Source organism: Haliotis rufescens, unplaced genomic scaffold, assembly GCF_023055435.1.
Source record: "Haliotis rufescens isolate VD_foot unplaced genomic scaffold, xgHalRufe1.0.p SCAF_18, whole genome shotgun sequence".
Taxonomy (NCBI): domain Eukaryota; kingdom Metazoa; phylum Mollusca; class Gastropoda; order Lepetellida; family Haliotidae; genus Haliotis; species Haliotis rufescens.
In genome coordinates, this window is record NW_025963868.1 from 9,418,496 (window position 1) to 9,439,128 (window position 20,633).

The 20,633-nt window shown below is 42.2% G+C and overlaps 1 protein-coding gene across 3 annotated transcripts; it reads left to right on the top strand.

Moving 5' to 3' along the window:
* Positions 1-1,007: 1,007 nt before the first annotated feature.
* LOC124122604 (O-methyltransferase MdmC-like) lies at positions 1,008-14,028 on the top strand. 3 transcript variants are annotated; one of them, XM_046485678.2, is made up of 6 exons: positions 1,008-1,102; positions 3,254-3,563; positions 5,633-5,842; positions 7,926-8,026; positions 11,343-11,486; positions 13,845-14,028. In XM_046485678.2, the coding sequence occupies exons 2-6, from the start codon at positions 3,254-3,256 to the stop codon at positions 13,896-13,898; spliced, it is 819 nt and encodes a 272-aa protein (XP_046341634.2). In that variant the 5' UTR covers positions 1,008-1,102; the 3' UTR covers positions 13,899-14,028. The 3 variants fall into 3 exon arrangements, with proteins under 3 accessions (XP_046341634.2, XP_046341636.2, XP_046341635.2); XM_046485679.2 differs by having other exon boundaries at positions 1,033-1,106; XM_046485680.2 differs by lacking the exon at positions 11,343-11,486.
* Positions 14,029-20,633: the final 6,605 nt, after the last annotated feature.

Below are 20,633 nucleotides of genomic sequence, written 5' to 3' on the forward strand. Positions count from 1 at the left end.
TAATATTTATAGGCTCCCTAGATTCACACTAGAGTTACAGTAAACTACGGTTATACCGAACTCAAAGGGACTACTTATTTTAGTTCGTTATAACCGTAGTTCGTTATAAGCATATAAACAGCATAACTACGGCATAGAGTCCGGACCAAAAAAGTAAGTTCGTTATATCCGTCAGTTCGTTATAAGCGTGTTCGTGATAACCGTAGTTTACAGTATAGTATATACTTGGTCCTATACACGTACTTATAGTTCGGGAAATACCGAACGTAACCCCCCTGTTCATAAAACAGACTTGTCCGATATTTCCAATGTCGGATTATATTCAGGGAGTCGTCCTTATTTAAATACGAGCAAATATTTTGTAAAAGCTTGTGTATAATATTAGCATCTTTAAAGGGGTTGTACAAAATGTCAATGTCTCATATAAGAAATAAACAACTCGTGGTCGTTGTTTATCGTATAAAAAAACACTGCGCCTCACATGGTGAATTCTCCCAGAATCAGCCAATCAAATGTCTAGAATAACTGAGAGTGACATGTGCTCACTGTGCGAATATCAGAAATATGTACAGTAAACTACGGTTATAACGAACTCAAAGGGACTACTAATTTTAGTTCGTTATAACCGTAGTTCGTTATAAGCATATATGCAGCATAACTACAGCAAATAGTCGGGACCAAAATGTAAGTTCGTTATATCCGCCAGTTCGTTATAAGCGTGTTCGTTTTAACCGTAGTCTACTGTACACGGTTATAATTTACCCCTGGGATAATGGAATAAAATATCTTATGATTTGACAATTCTTCATATTTTGTGGACCTGTGAAGCTCCGGGGTAGAATAGGTCTTCAGCAACCCATGCTTGCCGTAAAAGGCAAATATGCTTGTCGTATGGGCGACTAACGGGATTGGGTGGTCAGGCTCGCTGACTTGGTTGAGGCAACCCCGCACAAAAAAATACCAACCTATCAGGTGTACGAAAACAGCTGACGCAGCTCGAGCGTAGCAAAAGTTTACAGACGAAGCACTGGTGGGGAACGCCTTTCACCGGAGACAACTTTTCCAGTCGGAATAAAGCTGAATTTTATAGAAGACTTCACCTGTAGGTATTACCACGAATCTAAATTTTGATCATTTCATCCCTCGATATATCAGCAATATCGTTTAAACTGTTCGAAAATTGGATATGCGAGGAAATGTCAGAAAAAAAACATCTCAATGTGATCGCCATTTTTTTTGCATTTTTTACACGAGATGACAATAGACGTCAGTTATGTTGCATATATTGTTACACCATTTGTGTTTTATGTAACATATCATATACGTATCTTTAATTATAAAATGCTCCATATGTATCCGAGTCTCCCAATTAGGGAGAGAAACCCTCACACAGAAACGATACGTCCTTTTTTTAAGCGACCGATCCAGGTCATGGCACGCGTTGGTCCAGCAGTTTAAAGATGCAGGTCACAGTCTGAATAGTACGAAAGCCTTTTAGGGCCATTTGTGTTTACTTTTTTTCTTGAAATTTCAAGATACATAAGTTTAAATTTCAAGATAATGATCCTGAAATTTCTACTTATTGTTTCAACACTGAAATTTCAAGTTAGTATCTTGAAATTTCAAGAAGGAAATAAAAAAACAAAATGGCCTTAAAAGGCTTCTGTAGATTACGACTTTCCAACAACTCGTTTTCGTCCATCCAAGCGAGCCCCTGTTGACGTCGTTTGCTCCTGCAGAATCCCATCTTGTCCTGTGTCATGATCCTCGTCTTCCTGAGTTTTTCCTTGCGGGGACTGAATGCTAAAGTGCTAAATCTCGCCCTCCTTCTTTAAAGACGGGTAAAAATCTGACAACGTTTGTTGTACATATATATATATTATGTCCTGTATATTGTTAAATAGGATTATTTCAGGGGTGTAGTTGAGTGACAATTTGAATATTTCATTCTCCGAAATATTTCTGAATTTAATCATGTTTAATCAGTCTTTTGGATCTTTAGCATCTCTTTGAAAACTTATCGGCTGTCAGGGATAAAATTGTATTCCACAGGAGGAATTGTAACAGGACAGAACGGCTGTGCCTTTCGCTTCTCATATCTCGCGTGCATATTCGATCACATTTTGAGTTTCGCGAAGAAAAATGGCTACCGCGCATGCGCATCAATTGCAAGTTAAACAATCGGGTGCTGATCACGAGGTATACGCGCACTGATTAGTTGTGTAATTCATTTAGCCAGCTTAGATTGAAACCGGCAACGCGAGTTCGATCCTCCGCTAAATGAAATTTTTTAAAGTGCACCCGGTAAGGTGCAGTACTCCCGTTATTTCCAGAATATATTTCACTCACAAGTCATTCATTCTACTTTGACAAGTAGGATTTCTGGTTAGGATAGTTCCCTTAGCTTCCCTAGCAACCCATGCAGGTCTACAGTTCCCTTAGCTTCCCTAGTAACCCATGCAGGTCTATAGTTCCCTTAGCTTCCCTAGCAACCCATGCAGGTCTAAGAAGCGACTTAGTGGATCGAGTGGTCGGGCTCGGGTATGGCGCTGACAAACCTGCAAACATAATCGGGGCGAACTGGGATTCGAACCCACAATCATAATTTCGGGCACAAGCTCCTCACAGTGATAGACCGTTCGCGGAGCTCTCTATACTATCGCCGCCACCAGTCAAAACTCCACACTGTGATAGATGACCACAACCATGCTTGGAGTTGAACTCGCAACAAACGGACCGTTATGTTTACAAACAAGTGATGACTGCCATGACGCATAATGCTTTTAACCCAGCTTAATTATTTTCTTTGTTTGTCAGTTTTAATTTCTATTTCATTCCAACCATCATGTAATTGGTATAGTAAGAATGTAACGGGGAAGTTAAGTGATTTTCCGTTAGTCTGCAACCTCGAACCAATCTGATTATACAAACAAAAAAGTAAATTCAGCTGGAAAACATGGTCAATCATAAACCTTTTCAAAATCAACTGTGATGGCATTCCCAAAGACATAAACACAAGTATGAACGTTACTACATTTGGGGTTAGAGGGCAAATTTCAAAATTCTTGTAATGGCTGCGCCCACACTGTTTGCAGCGATGTTACCGAGAGTGTAGCGAAGGTGTCACGCGCTGGGAAGGAGCTTGTTTCTTGCATGCCAAAAGGAGGCAACTTCGCACAAGGAAATATGACCTCTCCCCATGCCCCTAACTTGTACACATGTCTGAAATTTTGGTTATCTTTGCTATTGAAAGATGGCGACAAGAAAGGGAATTAAACTCCTTAGCAAGGTGATGGCTCGTGACCCTGCTGTGGAGCACTTATGTGGACTCCTCACACGGTCGCAGCGGCCTGACACACCCTCCGACGTTGCTGAGAGTATTCACAGAGTCCTGGGCCTGATTGAAGCGAGGGAGAATTACTGTCAGAAATTAACAATGCCGGAACCCCCGAATACCCGGATGATCTGCGAAAAGACGTACAAAATGCCATGGAAGAAACTGTTTGATGAAGGGAAAGTCAAGACGGAGTTCTCTCCCGTATGGATGAGTGGATACGGAGAAGGTAAAACCTGTTTTCATCGGGTGAGGTTGGTGATTATCGGATGTATGTGTCAAGCACTTGGAGGGTGAGGGTATGTGGTGGTGTGGGATGGGGTTGGTGATTATCGTGTGTTTGTGTCAAACAGTTGGGGTAAGGGTATGTGGTGGGGTGGGGTTGGTAGTTATCGGATGTATGTGTCAAGCAGTTGGGGGGTGAGGGCAAGTGGTGGTGTGGGGTGGTGTTGGTAGTTATCGGATGTATGTGTCAAGCAGTTGGAGGGTGTGTGGGGGGTGGGGGATGAGGGTATGTGGTGGTGTGGGGTGGGGTTGGTGATTATCGTGTGTTTGTGTCAAACAGTTGGGGTAAGGGTATGTGGTGGGGTGGGGTTGGTGATTATCGGATGTATGTGTCAAGCAGTTGGGGGGAGGGTATCTGGTGATGTGGGGTGGGGTTGGTGATTATCGGATGTATGTGTCAAGCAGTTGGGGGGAGGGTATCTGGTGATGTGGTGTGGGGTTGGTGATTATCGGATGTATGTGTCAAGCAGTTGGGGGGAGGGTATCTGGTGATGTGGGGTGGGGTTGGTGATTATCGGATGTATATGGCATGCAGTTGGGGGGTGAGGGCAAGTGGTGGTAAGGGATGGGGTTGGTGATTATCGGATGTATGTGTCAAGCAGTTGGGGGGAGGGTATCTGGTGATGTGGGGTGGGGTTGGTGATTATCGGATGTATGTGTCAAGCAGTTGGGGGGAGGGTATCTGGTGATGTGGGGTGGGGTTGGTGATTATCGGATGTATGTGTCAAGCAGTTGGGGGGAGGGTATCTGGTGATGTGGGGTGGGGTTGGTGATTATCGGATGTATGTGTCAAGCTGTTAGGGTGAGGCTATGTGGTCGGTTGGGGTGGGGTTGATGATTATCGGATGTACATGTCAAGCAGTTTGGGGTGAGGGCAAGTGGTGGTGTGGGATGGGGTTGATGATTATCGGATGTATGTGTCAAGCAGTTGGGGGTGAGGGCAAGTGGTGGTGTGGGATGGGGTTGGTGATTATCGGATGTACATGTCAAGCAGTTGGGGGTGAGGGCAAGTGGTGGTGTGGGATGGGGTTGGTGATTATCGGATGTATGTGGCAAGCAGTTTGGGGGGAGGGTTAGTGGTGGTGTGGGGTGGGGTTGGTGATTATCGGATGTATGTGGCATGCAGTTTGGGGGGAGGGTAAGTGTCGGTGTGGGATGGGGATGGTGATTATCGGATGTATGTGTCAAGCTGTTGGGGGTGAGGGCAAGTGGTGGTGTGGGATGGGGTTGGTGATTATCGGATGTTTATGACAAGCGCTTGGGTTGGTTGGTTGGTTGTTTAACGCCGCACTCAGCAATATTCCAGCTATATGACGGCGGTCTGTAAATAATCGAGTCTGGGCCAGTCAATCCAGTGATTAATATCATGAGCATCGATCCACGCAATTTGGATCGATGACATGCATCAACCAAGTCAGCGAGCCTGACCACCCGATCCCGTTAGTCGCCTCTTGCGACAAGCATAGTCGCCTTTTACGGCAAGCATGGGTTGCTGAGGACCTATTCTACCCCGGAATCATCACGGTTTTTTTTGGAGTGAGGGTATGTAGTGAAGTGGGATGGGTTTGGTGATTATCAAATGTATATGTGAAGCACTTGGGGTGAGGGTATGTGGTGGTGTGGTGTGGGATCGGGATTAGTCTATGTGGGGTTGGTGGGTGTGCGTGCGTGTGTTCGTGCGAATCTGTGTGTCTGCGTCCACATGTGTGTGTGTGTGGGTGAAGGGGAGGGGATTGTTTGTGGGTAGGGGATGGGAGAGAGTTGTGGGGGTGAGGTGGTTTTCTAGGCATACGGTATATAGTTCACCTCTATCCTTTTAGGCAATTGTTGATTTTCTGAAACTAAAACATCTGCAATAAGATACATCTGAGCTAATTTGTACTTGGCCTCATAGAAATATAATAATATACCATCTGAACACAAAAAAATTCTAGCTGTTATGGCGTAAATGTTTCTAATCTTGTCAGTTCCATATTATTCTTTGTCTGGAAGAAAGAACATCTTTATTTGCAGCACAGTTTCTTCAGTTCTTGATAAGGATGCAGAAAGCTAAGAGAGTCCTGGAGATCGGGATGTTTACAGGATATGTTGCCATGGCAATGGCGGAGACTCTTCCTGAAGATGGCGTGGTGGTGACCTGTGAGATAGAGCCTTATTTGGTAGAGATGGCGAGGGAGACATTCGATGGTTCACCATACGGAAAGAAAATAGAGATAAGACAAGGTGCGACTAAAAAAAATATTTACCTAGTAACCAGCTTGAGTCAGTATGGTTTAATGCCGCTTTCATGCAGATTCCAGCAAAGTCACGGCTTGGTACGTATACGTACACCCAGAAGGGGTTTCACACATTGTACCAATGTTGGAATCAAACCCGTACTTTCATCGTGACGAGCAAAGCGTAACCCGCTAGGCGACTACACCGTCCCGATAACTAGTGAAGTTGGGTTTTACCCCGCTTTAACAATATTCCAGCAATACCACGGCGGGGGACGCTTTAACCACTAGGCAATCCCATTGCTGTCAAACTGGATGACACCAGTAAAATACAGAGCGCTGGGACAATTGCTTATACTGTGGAATCAGGACTTCTTAAGTCAGTTCCGGCAGTATTCACTCAAAGAACCACAGGCTTGTACCAGAGAGAGACTCAACTTTACACATACGGAATTTGTTTAAGTCGTCTAAGGCGCTGCAATTCGCTGTGTAGAGTTGCGTCCCCTGGGCACGCCAGGAACCTATGATCCCAGTTCCCCGATGATGTTTCCATGTTTGTCAGCACCATACCCGTGCTCGTGGGTTTTACCAAAGTACTGAACGTCTGAGACCTGCATCACTTCTGACTCTCCTCCAACTTTAAGCTGATACGCCGTGATATAACTGGAATACCGTTGCAGGCGGCGTTAAACCCAACTCACTCACTCACTTCTGTTTGTTTTGTTTGTTTGTTTGTTGTTTAACGCCTAACATCAGCCTTTACTTGGCTGTGAGCTTACCAGGGCTTATATATAGACAATGTGAAGGTGCGTAATTGGTCAGTGTTGTTTGTTTGTTGTTTTACGCCGCACTAAGCAATATTCCAACAATATGATGGCGGCCTGTGAATAATGGAGTCTGGACCAGACAATCCAGCGATTGACATCATGAGCATCAATACACACAATTGGGATACGATCACATGCATCAACCAAGTCAACGAGTCTGACCGCCCGATCGCCACAGTCGCTACAGTCGCCTCTTACGACAAGCATAGTCGCCTTTTACGGCAAATATGGGTAAAGGGAATAAATGAGGCTGTTCTTGTGTTCTTGCATGTCTTGTCCTTAAACTCGCTGAGTGAACAAATAAGATTGTTCTTGTGTTCTTGCAGGTCCTCTTGACTCGCTCTGGGAACAAATAAGCTTGTTCTTGGGTTCTTGCAGGTCTTACCCTGGACTCGCTGTGCGAACAAATAAGGTTGCCCTTAACTTCCTGAGTGAACAAATAAGCCTGTTCTTGTGTCCTTGCAGGTCTTGTTCTTGACTCGCTGAGTGAACAAATGAAGCTGTTCTTGTGTTCTTGCAGGTCTTCCCCTTGACTCGCTCTGGGAACAAATGAGGCTGTTCTTGTGTTCTTGCATGTCTTACCCTTGACTCACGGAATGAACAAATGAGGATGTTCTTGCAGGTTTTGCCCTGGACTCGCTGTGCGAACATTTAAGGTTGCCCTTAACTTCCCGAGTGAACAAATAAGCCTGTTCTTGTGTTCTTGCAGGTCTTTCTCAGAGGCAGTTTTCGTGTTCCTGCAGGTCTTGCCCTTGACTCGCTGGGTGAACAGATGAGGCTGTTCTTGTGTTCTTGCAGGTCTTGTCCTTAAACTCGCTGAGTGAACAAATGAAGCTGTTCTTGTGTTCTTGCAGGTCTTGCCCTTGAATCCCTGAGTGAACAAATAAGCCTGTTCTTGCAGGTCTTGCCCTTGACTCGCTGGGTGAACAAATGAAGCTGTTCTTGTGTTCTTGCAGGTCTTGCCATTGACTCGCTGAGTGAACAAATGAGGCTGTTCTTGTGTTCTTGCAGGTCATGCCCTTGAATTCCTGAGTGAACAAATGAGTCTGTTCTTGTGTTCTTGCAGGTCTTGCCATTGACTCGCTGAGTGAACAAATGAGGTTGTTCTTGTGTTCTTGCAGGTCATGCCCTTGAATTCCTGAGTGAACAAATGAGTCTGTTCTTGTGTTCTTGCAGGTCTTTTCACGGACTCGCTGAGTGAACAAATAAGGTTGCCCTTGACTTTCTGAGTGAATAAATAAGCCTGTTCTTGTGTTCTTGCAGGTCTTGCCCTGGACTCACTGGACAACCTTGCCGAGGAGTGCCAGCATTTCGATATCATCTATCTCGATGCCGACAAGGCGACTTATCCCGATTACTACAAGGTAGTAACCCCTGAAGATCCGGGATAATATAGGTCTTCAGCACCCATGCTTGCCGTAAAAGGCGACTATAGTGATCGCTTGCTTGTTGTTTAACGCCGCACTCAGCAATATTCCAGCCGTATGACGGTGGTCTGTAAATAATCGAGTCTGGACCAGACAATCCAGTGATTGATATCATGAGCATCGATCTACGGAATTGGGATACGATGACTTGCATCCACTAAGTAGGCAAGCCTTACCACCTGGTGTCGTTAGTCGCCTTTTTCGACAAGCATAGTCACCTCTTACGGAAAGCATGGGTTGTTGAAGACCTATTCTATACCGGATCTTCACGGGTATGTAAACAATTATAATATTGACTTCATTGCTGTTTCATACTATGTTCCAAATAGATTCCCGAAGGCCTTTGTGTAAATGACTCGTAATCCCCCGATAACTGCAACACGATTCGCTTCCTTCAAACATGTGTACTTTTATTTTCGACCATGCAACGTTTTGTGTACTAAAAGGGTTAGAATCATCGGGAGGATTAAAAAAAGTATTTACCGGGCCACTTTCCAAATCGATAGGTAAATATATTGTTGCACGATCTGAAACATATTGTATTGAAGGCAATTCTAATATGACATTGAAGAATGCTTGATTGCGATTGGTTAAAAAGTTGTTTCCTTTTCGCAACAGAAACCTCTGTCAATATATTACGCCTTTTCACACAAAAATACGAAAATGAAAAATATGAAATGCGTATGAATACATCGATAGCCTACATATCGATATCTAAAAAGATGGCCGACGATCACCGATAAGAACTGTATACCGTATCGATATTTCCTCTATTTGACGCTGTGTCTCAAATACAAGCCAGGTCTCTAATACATGCCGGGAAATTAATAGACGGCACAGCGTCTAAAAGGGGAAATTCTTTTGATATGGGCTGTTTTGGTGACGATTTTGAAGTTCTAGATCTCGCCAGTAACCCTGGCTGTTTCGATGAGCTTACAAGATTTAACGAAGGCATATCTTTTGCATTCAAATGACAACATGTTTATTTGTGATCAGTAATTGCCATCTCCGTCAACCAGCAACGTCAGGCGTTAGCAGGAGGGGATTTGAAAATACATCGGTAAACACTTCTCCCTTCGAAAGGCCAAGAATGTCCCGACATCCCTGAAGTCACAGCACAGATGCTTGATCACAAACAGCTTATCAAACTTGCTGAAAATCATTTAAGCACAACATTCACGAACCACTAAATAAGGGCCACAACTGTCACATTTAGATTTTCTTTCCCATTCTAGCCTCGAATGTTGTGATATCTTGAATCTCTCGTGTCAAAATCCTGGCCTGTTGCACCCTAAAAAAACGGTTGTTCAGTCATATTCATTGCAGTTCCATTGCCAGTCACAAGCTTGTACCAGCAAGCTGATTCCTAGTAAATCTACAGGTTAACGCTGAACAACAGCGTAGATCGGGATTGCCATCTAGCTTCTTGTAACTGTGCAGGGCAGGAGCGAGTAAACAACATTGGCAGCCATTGGCAAGTTCAAGTCAAGTTCTGCCACAGCCAAGTGCAGGGTGGAGAGTCATTTATTTGAATTTGTATTACTTACTGGATGTAATTGCCAACTAACTAAAACGACTTACACATGAAAAATCTTAATTAATAAAGTTTGATGGAGAAATAAATTCGTCAGCCTTTTCTAAAACTATTCCTGCAACCTGTCACCCCTACAATGGGAAATGGTATATTCGATTTCCAAAACAGTGTAGATTGGGTTGCGATTAAATTAAAATATATATCTTTGGACAAAGTTTGGTGGGTTATTTGTCAACCTTTGTTTAAAAAAACTACTTGTTTTGAACACTTTTTTTAAACTAGTCAAGACTATGGGTATTTTAATGTTGAACTTTACTAATAGTTGTTACATATAAACTACCTGTGACCCCTTTTCGGAATGTTCTAAGATGGAGGACCTTTGTACCCTGTGTAGTTACGCGTTGCAATAGGTGAGGTGAAATGGGGTTTAACGTAGCGTCCAAGATTATTGCACTTATATAGCGACGTGCATGCACGTGTGTGTGTGTGTGTGTGTGTGTGTGTGTGTGTGTGTGTGTGTGTGTGTGTGTGTGTGTGGCTGCTTGTACTAGTCCGGACTGATGCCGATTTATAGTGCTAGCTCACTGAGATACCATGCCGCAGTTTAACATGAATACCCCACTCAGACACAGTATACTGACTCCGAGCCGACCAGTCCTTGTTTTAGCCCCTTAATGCCGAGCGCCAGACAGGGTAACAACAAGTACCATCTTTTAACGTCTTTTGGTATGACGCGTTCGGGGATGGAACCCCGGACTTTCCGCTCTCCGGGCGGACGCTCTACCACTAGACCACGGAGGCGGTCGCGTTGCAATAGAGCACCTTTTTCAAAGTGCTCAGTTCCAAATTAAAATAAGATTAGGACTACATCAAAATGTATGTTAGGAAATAGGGATATATCAGGAAAATTCCATGGAATAGCCGGTAGCTTTGGGTAGCGACGAATCAGCATCCAAATCATTCATACATAGGGAGCACATAGATACGGTTACCGTAGCTGCTATAAAATCAGTTACTATATTAGTTCTCTTCTTCCAACAGTTGAAAAAAATAGGTTAACTTGAGTCAGATCAGTAAGTTTTTATTATTCAATATTCCAGAAATGCCAGAAAATGTACCCATGTGGGGAATCGAACTCTGACTTTCGGCGAGACGAGCTAACACTTTTACCACACCGCCGTTACTTATGGAAAACCAGAAGCACAGATGCAGCTGATAATAATAAAAAAGGGAACAGACTACGCCTGTTCTGTCAGAACAATAAATATATTGGTCAGCTGAACAGTCAGGACACCATTCATCATTGGCGTCCAGTAGTCAAAGGCGTCGCAATTCGCTGTGCAGAGTTGCGTCCCTTTCGCACGCAAGAAACCTAGGGTCGTTTGTTCGAAACCCAGTTCGGCTCGATTATGTTTCTAGGTTTGTCATCATCATACCCGTGTTTGTAGGTTTCACCAAAATGGTAAACGTCTGAGACCTGCATCACTTCGGGCTTTCCTCCTAAATCATGCTGACACGCCATGATATAACTATAACACTGTTCAAAGCGGCGTAAAACCCAACTCACCTCATGATAAAAGCTCAACAGTGATGGTGAGAAAAGCAAGCTTACGTTTGTGAAATACCATAAAAGCATATTCACTCACTTTACTAAAATACTGTTCAAAGCGGCGTTAACCCACCCCACTCACTAACTTATTTACTCATTCATCATTTTAGAAAATAATGGATCGAAGTCTTCTTGCTCCCGGGGCAACACTGGTGGTGGACAACGCCTTTGAAATAGGGTTGGCGTACACCGAGTCGAACTCGGCAGTGGATAGGATGAACAAAATCATCATGCAAGACGAAAGGGTGGACCAGGTAAGACAGTGCATTAACGAGAGAGAGAGAGAGAGAGAGAGAGAGAGGGGGAGAGTGAGAGAGAGTGAGAGAGAGAGGGACGGAGAGAGAGGGGGAGAGTGAGAGAGAGAGTGAGAGTGAGTGAGAGAGGGAGAGTGAGAGTGAGAGAGAGAGGGACGGAGAGAGAGAGTGAGAGTGAGAGAGAGTGAGAGAGAGAGGGAGAGGGAGAGTATGAGAGAGAGGGAGAGAGAGAGTGAGAGAGAGAGTGAGAGAGAGAGAGAGAGAGAGAGGGGGGTGATTAGGTAGGTTCGTGTGTGTGAGGTTGGGGTGTGAGTGGGGTTGTTTTCTAGGCATACTAGAGAGCGCCTCCTCTGTTTCCCAGCATCGTATGATCGTATAATACTTTCAATCTCCTCTGTTTCCTTGCATCGTATGATACTTTCAAACCTCATCCGTTTCCTTGCATCGTATGGTACTTTCAAACAACCTCTGTTTCCTTCCATCGTATGATACTTTCAAACATCCTCTGTTTCCTTACATCGTATGATACTTTCAACCCTCTTCTGTTCCTTGCATTGTATGCTACTTTCAAACCTCCTGTTTCCTTGCATCGTATGATACTTTCAAACCTCCTCTATTTCCTGGCATCGTATGATACTTTCAAACCTCCTCTGTTTCACAGCATCGTATGATACTTTCAAACCTCCTCTGTTTCCTGGCATCGTATGATACTTTCAAACCTCCTCTGTTTCCCAGCATCGTATGATACTTTCAAACATCCTCTGTTTCCTTACATCGTATGATACTTTCAACCCTCTTCTGTTTCCTTGCATCGTATGCTACTTTCAAACCTCCTCTGTTTCCTGGCATCGTATGATACTTTCAAACCTCCTCTGTTTCCTGGCATCGTATGGTACTTTCAAACCTCCTCTGTTTCCCAGCATCGTATGATACGTTCAAACCTCCTCTGTTTCCTTGAATCGTATGATACTTTCAAACCTCCTCTGTTTCCCAGCATCGTATGATACTTTCAAACCTCCTCTGTTTCCTGGCATCGTATGGTACTTTCAAACCTCCTCTGTTTCCCAGCATCGTATGATCCGTTCAAACCTCCTCTGTTTCCCAGCATCGTATGATACTTTCAAACCTCCTCTGTTTCCTGGCATCGTATGGTACTTTCAAACCTCCTCTGTTTCCCAGCATCGTATGATACGTTCAAACCTCCTCTGTTTCCTTGCATCGTATGGTACTTTCAAACCTCCTCTGTTTCCCAGCATCGTATGATACTTTCAAACATCCTCTGTTTCCTTACATCGTATGATACTTTCAAACATCCTCTGTTTCCAAGGCATCGTATGATACTTTCAAACCTCCTCTGTTTCCTTGCATCGTATGATACTTTCAAACCTCCTCTGTTTCCTGGCATCGTATGGTACTTTCAAACCTCCTCTGTTTCCCAGCATCGTATGATACTTTCAAACCTCCTCTGTTTCCTTGAATCGTATGATACTTTCAAACCTCCTCTGTTTCCCAGCATCGTATGATACTTTCAAACCTCCTCTGTTTCCTGGCATCGTATGGTACTTTCAAACCTCCTCTGTTTCCCAGCATCGTATGATCCGTTCAAACCTCCTCTGTTTCCTTGCATCGTATGATACTTTCAAACCTCCTCTGTTTCCTGGCATCGTATGGTACTTTCAAACCTCCTCTGTTTCCCAGCATCGTATGATACGTTCAAACCTCCTCTGTTTCCTTGCATCGTATGGTACTTTCAAACCTCCTCTGTTTCCCAGCATCGTATGATCCTTTCAAAGCTCCTCTGTTTCCCAGCATCGTATGATACTTTCAAACATCCTCTGTTTCCAAGGCATCGTATGATACTTTCAAACCTCCTCTGTTTCCTTGCATCGTATGGTACTTTCAAACATCCTCTGTTTCCTTGCATCGTATGATCCTTTCAAACCTCCTCTGTTTCCCAGCATCGTATGATACTTTCAAACCTCCTCTGTTTCCTTGCATCGTATGATACTTTCAAACATCCTCTCTTTCCTTGCATCGTATGATACTTTCAAACCTCCTCTGTTTCCCAGCATCGTATGATACTTTCAAACCTCCTCTGTTTCCTTACATCGTATGATACTTTCAAACCTCCTCTGTTTCCTTGCATCGTATGATACTTTCAAACATCCTCTCTTTCCTTGCATCGTATGATCCTTTCAAACCTCCTCTGTTTCCTTGCATCGTATGATCCTTTCAAACCTCCTCTGTTTCCTGGCATCGTATGGTCTCACATGTATGTTGTTTCAGATTATGTTAAACGTCTTCGATGTCTCCCTCTGTTTCCTGGCATGGTATGGTCTCACATGTATGTTGTTTCAGATTATGTTAAACGTCTTCGATGGCATGTCGTTGATCAGGAGGAAAGGGGAGTAACTCTAACAGTGTCTTTGACAAGATGCAAATGGGAACAACTCTTCACCATACCGCGGAGACGAAGGTGACATAACCTTCCACGTCAACGGATCGCTCTAATATTTTCTGAAATAAAGGCTATATACTTTGAGCATCTTTCCTTTTGTCAATAGTGTATTTAAGTACTCAGTTGTTCAATGATGAAGGGTTTTTTAGAGTCAGAGCTTCAAATTATGAAGGTGAGGCAATAATTTGAGGGCATTGCTTAAGGACCAATAACTCATTATTTTTCCAGCATGTCCGGTGGACGATTTAATTATTCAGTAAACTCCGAGGAATATTCCCCAAACCCAAACTTCCAAATATATAAACAAGTCGGCCCGTAAGGCGCCACAATTCTCCTTACAGACTAGGTCTCTCAGTCACACCAGAACCGATGATAAGTGGGTTCGAACCCATGATTTGTCTTGAGAATGTTTCGCGAGACAGGTAAACGCCTTGTATCTGCATCAGATCGGATTTTCCACCAGCATTAAGCTGACAATGTAACAGAACTAATTCAGTTTTCAAAGCAGCTTAAAACTCAACTCACTCACTTACTCAAACACCCATCAACGCACACAAATCCACTCACTCACTCACTTAAATATGACTTCTCAATTGCAAAGAAAAAAATCACTTTCACTAGAAAAGCTTTTAAATATGTTTCCGCTAGTTTCAGAACATATAAAATAAAAGAAGATATCAATATGTTTAGTCACCGAAACAATCTCTCTATGGTCATATCGTGGGAAATATGAAGATTTAGCATTTAACTAAATCATTCGAAATCCCTTCAGCAACAATACTGAACCTCTCGGGACATTTCTCCACTGTTATACATACTGATAGAAATGAATGAAGGATCATATACAAATGTACCTGGATACCGTTTTCTGTTGTTTTCTAGTAAAATATTTAAAGAAATATACTAGTAATGTAAATATATTTGCTATCACTACAATCATATGTAGTAATGTTTAGGAATAAATTTATAAAACGTCAATTAACAGAAACAGACTATTGATCTTTCACTTGGATTACTGACATCTAATACATGTAAATGGATGTGATTTGGTACGTAAAAGAGACATATAGTTAGAACTACATGTACAGGAAAGGTATTTATTATAATTATTATAATTATTATTATTATTATTATTCTAATTTACAGATGAAAATAAAAAAATGCAGCAAAGAGGGTTTGGGTGATCCTGGCACAGTCAGGCTGGTTAGGCTCATCATCAGCTCAGGGCCCTTGCCCCCTCTACAAGCAGCCCAGACAGCGAAGCGCTGCCTAGTCGAACCCACCCAGAACGTTTCTGAAAATGTGAAGACTCTCAAACACTGCAGCCTTCTGCATTACCCAGATTATCAGAGGGGCTGTACTCCTTGCAGCAAACCTTGGCACTCTCCTAATATCAGAGACCAAACCCAAGACACCGAGAACAATTGGGAGTTGGAAAACTTGACGCTTCGAAAGCGAGGTCTGCATATTTGTCATTTTTCCCCTGAATCTTGTCAATCACATAAGTGTAAAAAGGTACAAAATATTTATTTTAATAGTAAAAATGATTTCATTGGATTTATAAAAAAGGACAAGATTGGGTCTGTAAGGCCTAGATAGGCCTGAGGCTGTATACGGGACTATCCCAAAGAATTATGCATTTGTCATTTTCCATGACACCCCCTACATATTATGGGTCGTGCCATGGATGAACCTCAGTGTCAAGACCACAAGCATGGCAAAGACGGTAATAAAATGACCGAGCTACACCATCCTATCCATGTTTGTGCTTGTGCCAAAGCGGATCATCCACTGACACTGTGTTGGACAGTGTCAGTAAATTCATTGCATATTTCACATTTCATATTTACATTGGCATAATGTATATTGACTCACTCACTCACATTCATATATTACTTTACTACGGACGCCGTGATATAACTGGAATATTGTTCAAAGCGGCGTTCACTCACTTTCTCATTTACTACTTTGCTAAAGTGAGTGAGTATGGTTTTAAGCCGCTTTTAGCAATATTTGGAAACTTTGGAAATGTTGCAATGGAAAGTGTCACGATGACAGACAGCTAGCCTTTACTTAAAGGGCAAGTTCACACGGAAATGAACCTATTTTTCTTGTACTTTTTCCACATTAAAAAAGTGTTAACCTAGTAGTGTCATAGACAAAAATATAAAAATATCACAATTAATTAACATATTTTTTGCATTAAAACGATTTCTATTTTTCACATTTACCAAGTGTTCTATTTCCATAACAAAAACACCATGGCTTATGCCCCTTGCAATATGACGTCATTGGTGCCAATTGATAAACATTATGACGTCATCATGCTTTGTTAGAGCCGCTTCACGTGGTGTAGGTACATGTGTGTGATTCTAGCGTCTCAGATGCCAGCCAGCATAGTGTTATGCTGAGTCACCACTGCGCCGGAGTGTGTCGTAGGCCATGTTGTTTTACCGCAAACTGGTACTTGATATCTTTTGCGTTGAGAATAGACAGGGACCCAGTAACATTGGCACCAATTACGTCATAATCTAAGGGGGATAACTCAGGCCTGTTTAGCTCGAAAAACGAAGGCCTCATAACGGCATATCATTTTCACACTATTGGGAGCTTCCTACTAAACTGTGAAAAAAATTAGTTTATATTTTCAAACACAGATACTAACTAATTCTAAAATTGCGTTTTGTTTAGAAAAAGAAAGAAAGTGATTTTTGCGTGTACACTTCCCCTTTAACCCTGCAAATGTTTGGATTAATGTGACAGAATCCATAAACGTAACATGAAAGAGTGAGTGAGTGAGTGAGTATGGTTTTACGCCGCTTTTAGCAATGTTCCACAAATATCACGGCGGGGGTCACCAGAAATGGGCTTCACATATTGTACCCATGTCGGGAATCGAAACCGGGTCTTCGGCGTGACGAGCGAACGCTTTAACCACTAGGCCACCCCACCACCCGCCTTTGCTTAAGGGGCTTGTCATTTAGATCATATACACTTGACTAAATTCTACTTTCTGCTAATGGCTTTAGAAAACTTATCACCGAAAGCATCTAAACTACTTCTAGATATTGATTTCATGAAAGGCTGGATGCATAAAAACACTGGAAAGAGATAGATTTAAAACTGGTGAATAAAAACACCTCCAAGTGAATTAATTATAGAAATGGTTGCTTGGTTGGTTTTCTGTCAATCTGGGTAAGAGGCACATTTACTCCAGGGATATGGCGTAAAGTATTTTGTTTGTAGGGCAATATATCCGAGAGCCACAATACAAATATTTTGCAAATGAAAATTTCAGCAAATTAGTTCTAACGGTCTGCAAGCAACCGGGGTTGTTTCAACTTTGGATTTTACTTTGGTGGTGTTCCTCTGCCCATAAATCCTACTTTCTTGTTGTTGACGACCGCCTCAGTGGACTAGTGGTAGGGCGTCCGAGCAGAAGGTCCGGGGCTCGATCCCCGGCCGCGTCATACCAAAAGATGTTAAAAGATGGCACTTGTCGTTACCCTGCCTGACGCTCGGTATTAAGGAGCTGAGTAGGGTATTCATGTTAAACTGTGGCATGGTGTCTCAGTGGGCTAGCACTATACAATTGGCATCATCGGTCCGGACTAGTAGAAGCAGCCACACACACACACGCACGCACACACTCAAGGACGCACGCACGCACGCACGCACGCACGCACATGCACGTCGTTATATACATGTAAGTGCAATCATCTTGGACGTGACGTTAAACCCCATTTCACCTCAACTGTTGTTGTTGACACAAACTAATCACCTATCTTTGAAAGTAAATGGGACTTGAACAAAGCAGTAAGCACTGATTTTCAGTGGTCAATTCATATAATGTTCACAGCTATTTTGCCCTTTACGCCAAATGGAATTTATTTCGGTGGATAATCGAGACTGGTTTTCCTCTTGCATTGGCAATTCATACTCTGCAGCATATACTCTGCAAAACGAGAAACGCAAAAGTAGTAAAATCGTAAATATATAAGTGTTGCCGACATCCATACAAAGTAAACACCGAAAATGAGTTGTCATTTCTGCATCGATTGAGATTTATATGTGTGGAAAGAATGAGGTAGTGCAGAAATGTGGTGAAAAGATCGAAAAATTGCAGAAATATAACCAGGTGAGAGCCTGGCACCAAAACACACTAACATGACATGCACGTGTAACATGACTTGCTGGGTTAAAAGCGTTGGGTTTTCATTTGCATACCATCACAATCACAATCTTAGAGCAAGTGAACAGCGAAAACATGCTACGACTGACGGAAATCATCTTTGGTCGTAGACAGTTTTTTTTCACGTAGCACCAAGTATTATTACATGACCGTGGAACCGTTATCAGACACACCAGACAACACGTGACTGCATTTCGCTGACACGCCAATATATTACAGAAGTATTTATATTTTCAAAGAAGCGTTAAACTCAACTCACTCACTCACTCAATTGCAAAAGAAATAAATCACTTTCACTAGAAAGGCTTTTAAACAGATTTCCGCTCACTTTAAAGATATAAAACGAAAGAAAAAAACGTTTTCTGTGTTTTAGCAAAACAGATAAAATAATACTATAAACTCCAGCCACCATGAGAAAACAATACACTCAAGCTCTCCTACTTTGATATAGCAATCTGTTCAGTCACCGAAACAATCTGGCTATGTACAGATTAAAATAAAATATGCAACAAAGGTTTGGTTGATTCTGGCACATTCAGGCTGGTTGGCCATGGGCTCATTATCGGCTCGTGGGTTTCACCGAAATGATAAACGTCTGAGACCTGCATCACTTCGGGCTTTCCTCCCACTTTAAGCTGACATGCCGTGATATAACTGGAATACTGTAAGTAGCGGCGTTAAACACAACTCACTCACTCACTTAGATCCATGTACACCTATATGTTTAATTCTAAGCTCTATGTGTCAAACAAGTATAACTTATTCCATTGTCTCGATCAAATTACATGATATGGTTTAAAAGAACCTAATTTGGGACAGGTAACGTCTTGATTGTATCGAAAGTTGAATTTTATAGCAGAACATTGATGCATCTTAACTTTTTGTTCTTTTATTTTTCCAAATGTAAATAAAGCGTAATGATAAAATATAACATGTCTTAGTGGTTTTAGTTGATTGTTAAAAGCGCTGGAAAGTTTGTGCAGATAGAGAACAGTTAAGATATCCACATTGTGAAAATCCTCAGGTGTATCATCTTGGCAGACGGATCTCTCGAGCCCTTCTGTGTGTAGAATTCATTTCTGGACAGTCATGTTGCTTCTATTTATCCATATCCAGTCCATGCACCCCACAAGAGATTCAAGTATTCTACAAGTTCAGGTTCTACAGAATGGATGTGGACTGCTGCGCATACAACCGACTGACAACAAATATGAGTGCTTGTCCAAGGCATAAAGTGAGGATACATTTTCTTGCTGGCCATCCTATATTTTGGTTGTTGAACCAAGAGATGCATCGTTCGTTGCAAGCAGGTTGTTTAGAAACAAACCAACATCAATGAAGAACATTTCTCAAACAATGGACAAACTTGCACTTGATGACTTGTGGAAAACACCCGAACATTTCAAGCACTTGATGAAGAAGGTAAACGAAATAGTAAAGGCTTCCCATCACATTGATGCTGAAGAAACTAGTCCAATAAATGTGTTTCAGAAAGTCAAGAATTTCTAGACCAAGCAACAAGGGCCACATGAAGGGAACATCATGACCAATGTGGAGAATACAACCCCAGAAGGAAATATGAACACACCAAGAATGAAGGGAAACATTTCTAAAATTATATGTTTACTCGCCTTAAGGTATCACACATGCGATGTTCTTCATTATCAGAAGCAAGCGATGCTATTTTTCTAAATACAAAACCTTTCTCAGTCTTTAACCTTCAATTTGAATTGAGAAAGCGTGTTCCCTGGCCTAAGAAGGCAAAGAGTTTTCGCTTGGTTTTCACATGAGTTGGTGAAGGGTGTTTAACAACGATGCTGTCAGCAACATTCAAGCTATATCACAACAGCATGTCAAACTTCAGTCAGCGAACGTGATGTGGTTATGTTCAACCCATGTACCTACGGAGTTGCTACACGTGTAATTCTTACAGATGTTGTCGCTGTATCACATTTGGGGAAGCTGAAATGAATAAAGTATTATTCTACCAAGAAAGTACTACTTCTGATTGGATTTGAATCAGAAAATGCTAATATTTAAAGAAGAATACTTCTTCCAAAAACATTGTCAATGAGCATTATAAAACACATTTAGGCACAAGTATGGGGTACAAAATGCAGAGTGTCTCTCAAAGTATGTAAGGCAATACATTATGGGGCACAAAACAAAAATCACCTTCGAGAGTTTTAGGGACAACAGCGAGCTTGCAATGAGTGGCGTTTTCATAGTGGACTGCAATGTTATAAATTTTGTGGCCAAAAGGGTGAAGTGTGGTTTACAACTAAACCTTGGGTGTCTTACTTAATTGTATTTAGGGGTGCCCAATTTGTGTCTCATGATTTATGCGAGTAAAGTATGATAATGGAAAGAAAACAATGTTTGTAAGTACAATTTAACAACTTGGATGAGATGACGTTCGTAAAGGAAAATGAAACGGTTGAAGGAAATATAGTTAAGGAAACTGACTTTTGTCTGAGGATGTTACTTAAGCTTAAGC

Coding starts and splice junctions, on each gene's coding strand:
- LOC124122604 (XM_046485678.2), top strand. CDS start 3,254: ATGGCGACAAGAAAGGGAATTAAACTCCTTAGCAAGGTGATGGCTCGT. Junction 5,843..7,925: donor GAAAATAGAGATAAGACAAG/GTGCGACTAAAA, acceptor GTGTTCTTGCAG/GTCTTGCCCTGGACTCACTG. Junction 8,027..11,342: donor CTTATCCCGATTACTACAAG/GTAGTAACCCCT, acceptor TCATCATTTTAG/AAAATAATGGATCGAAGTCT.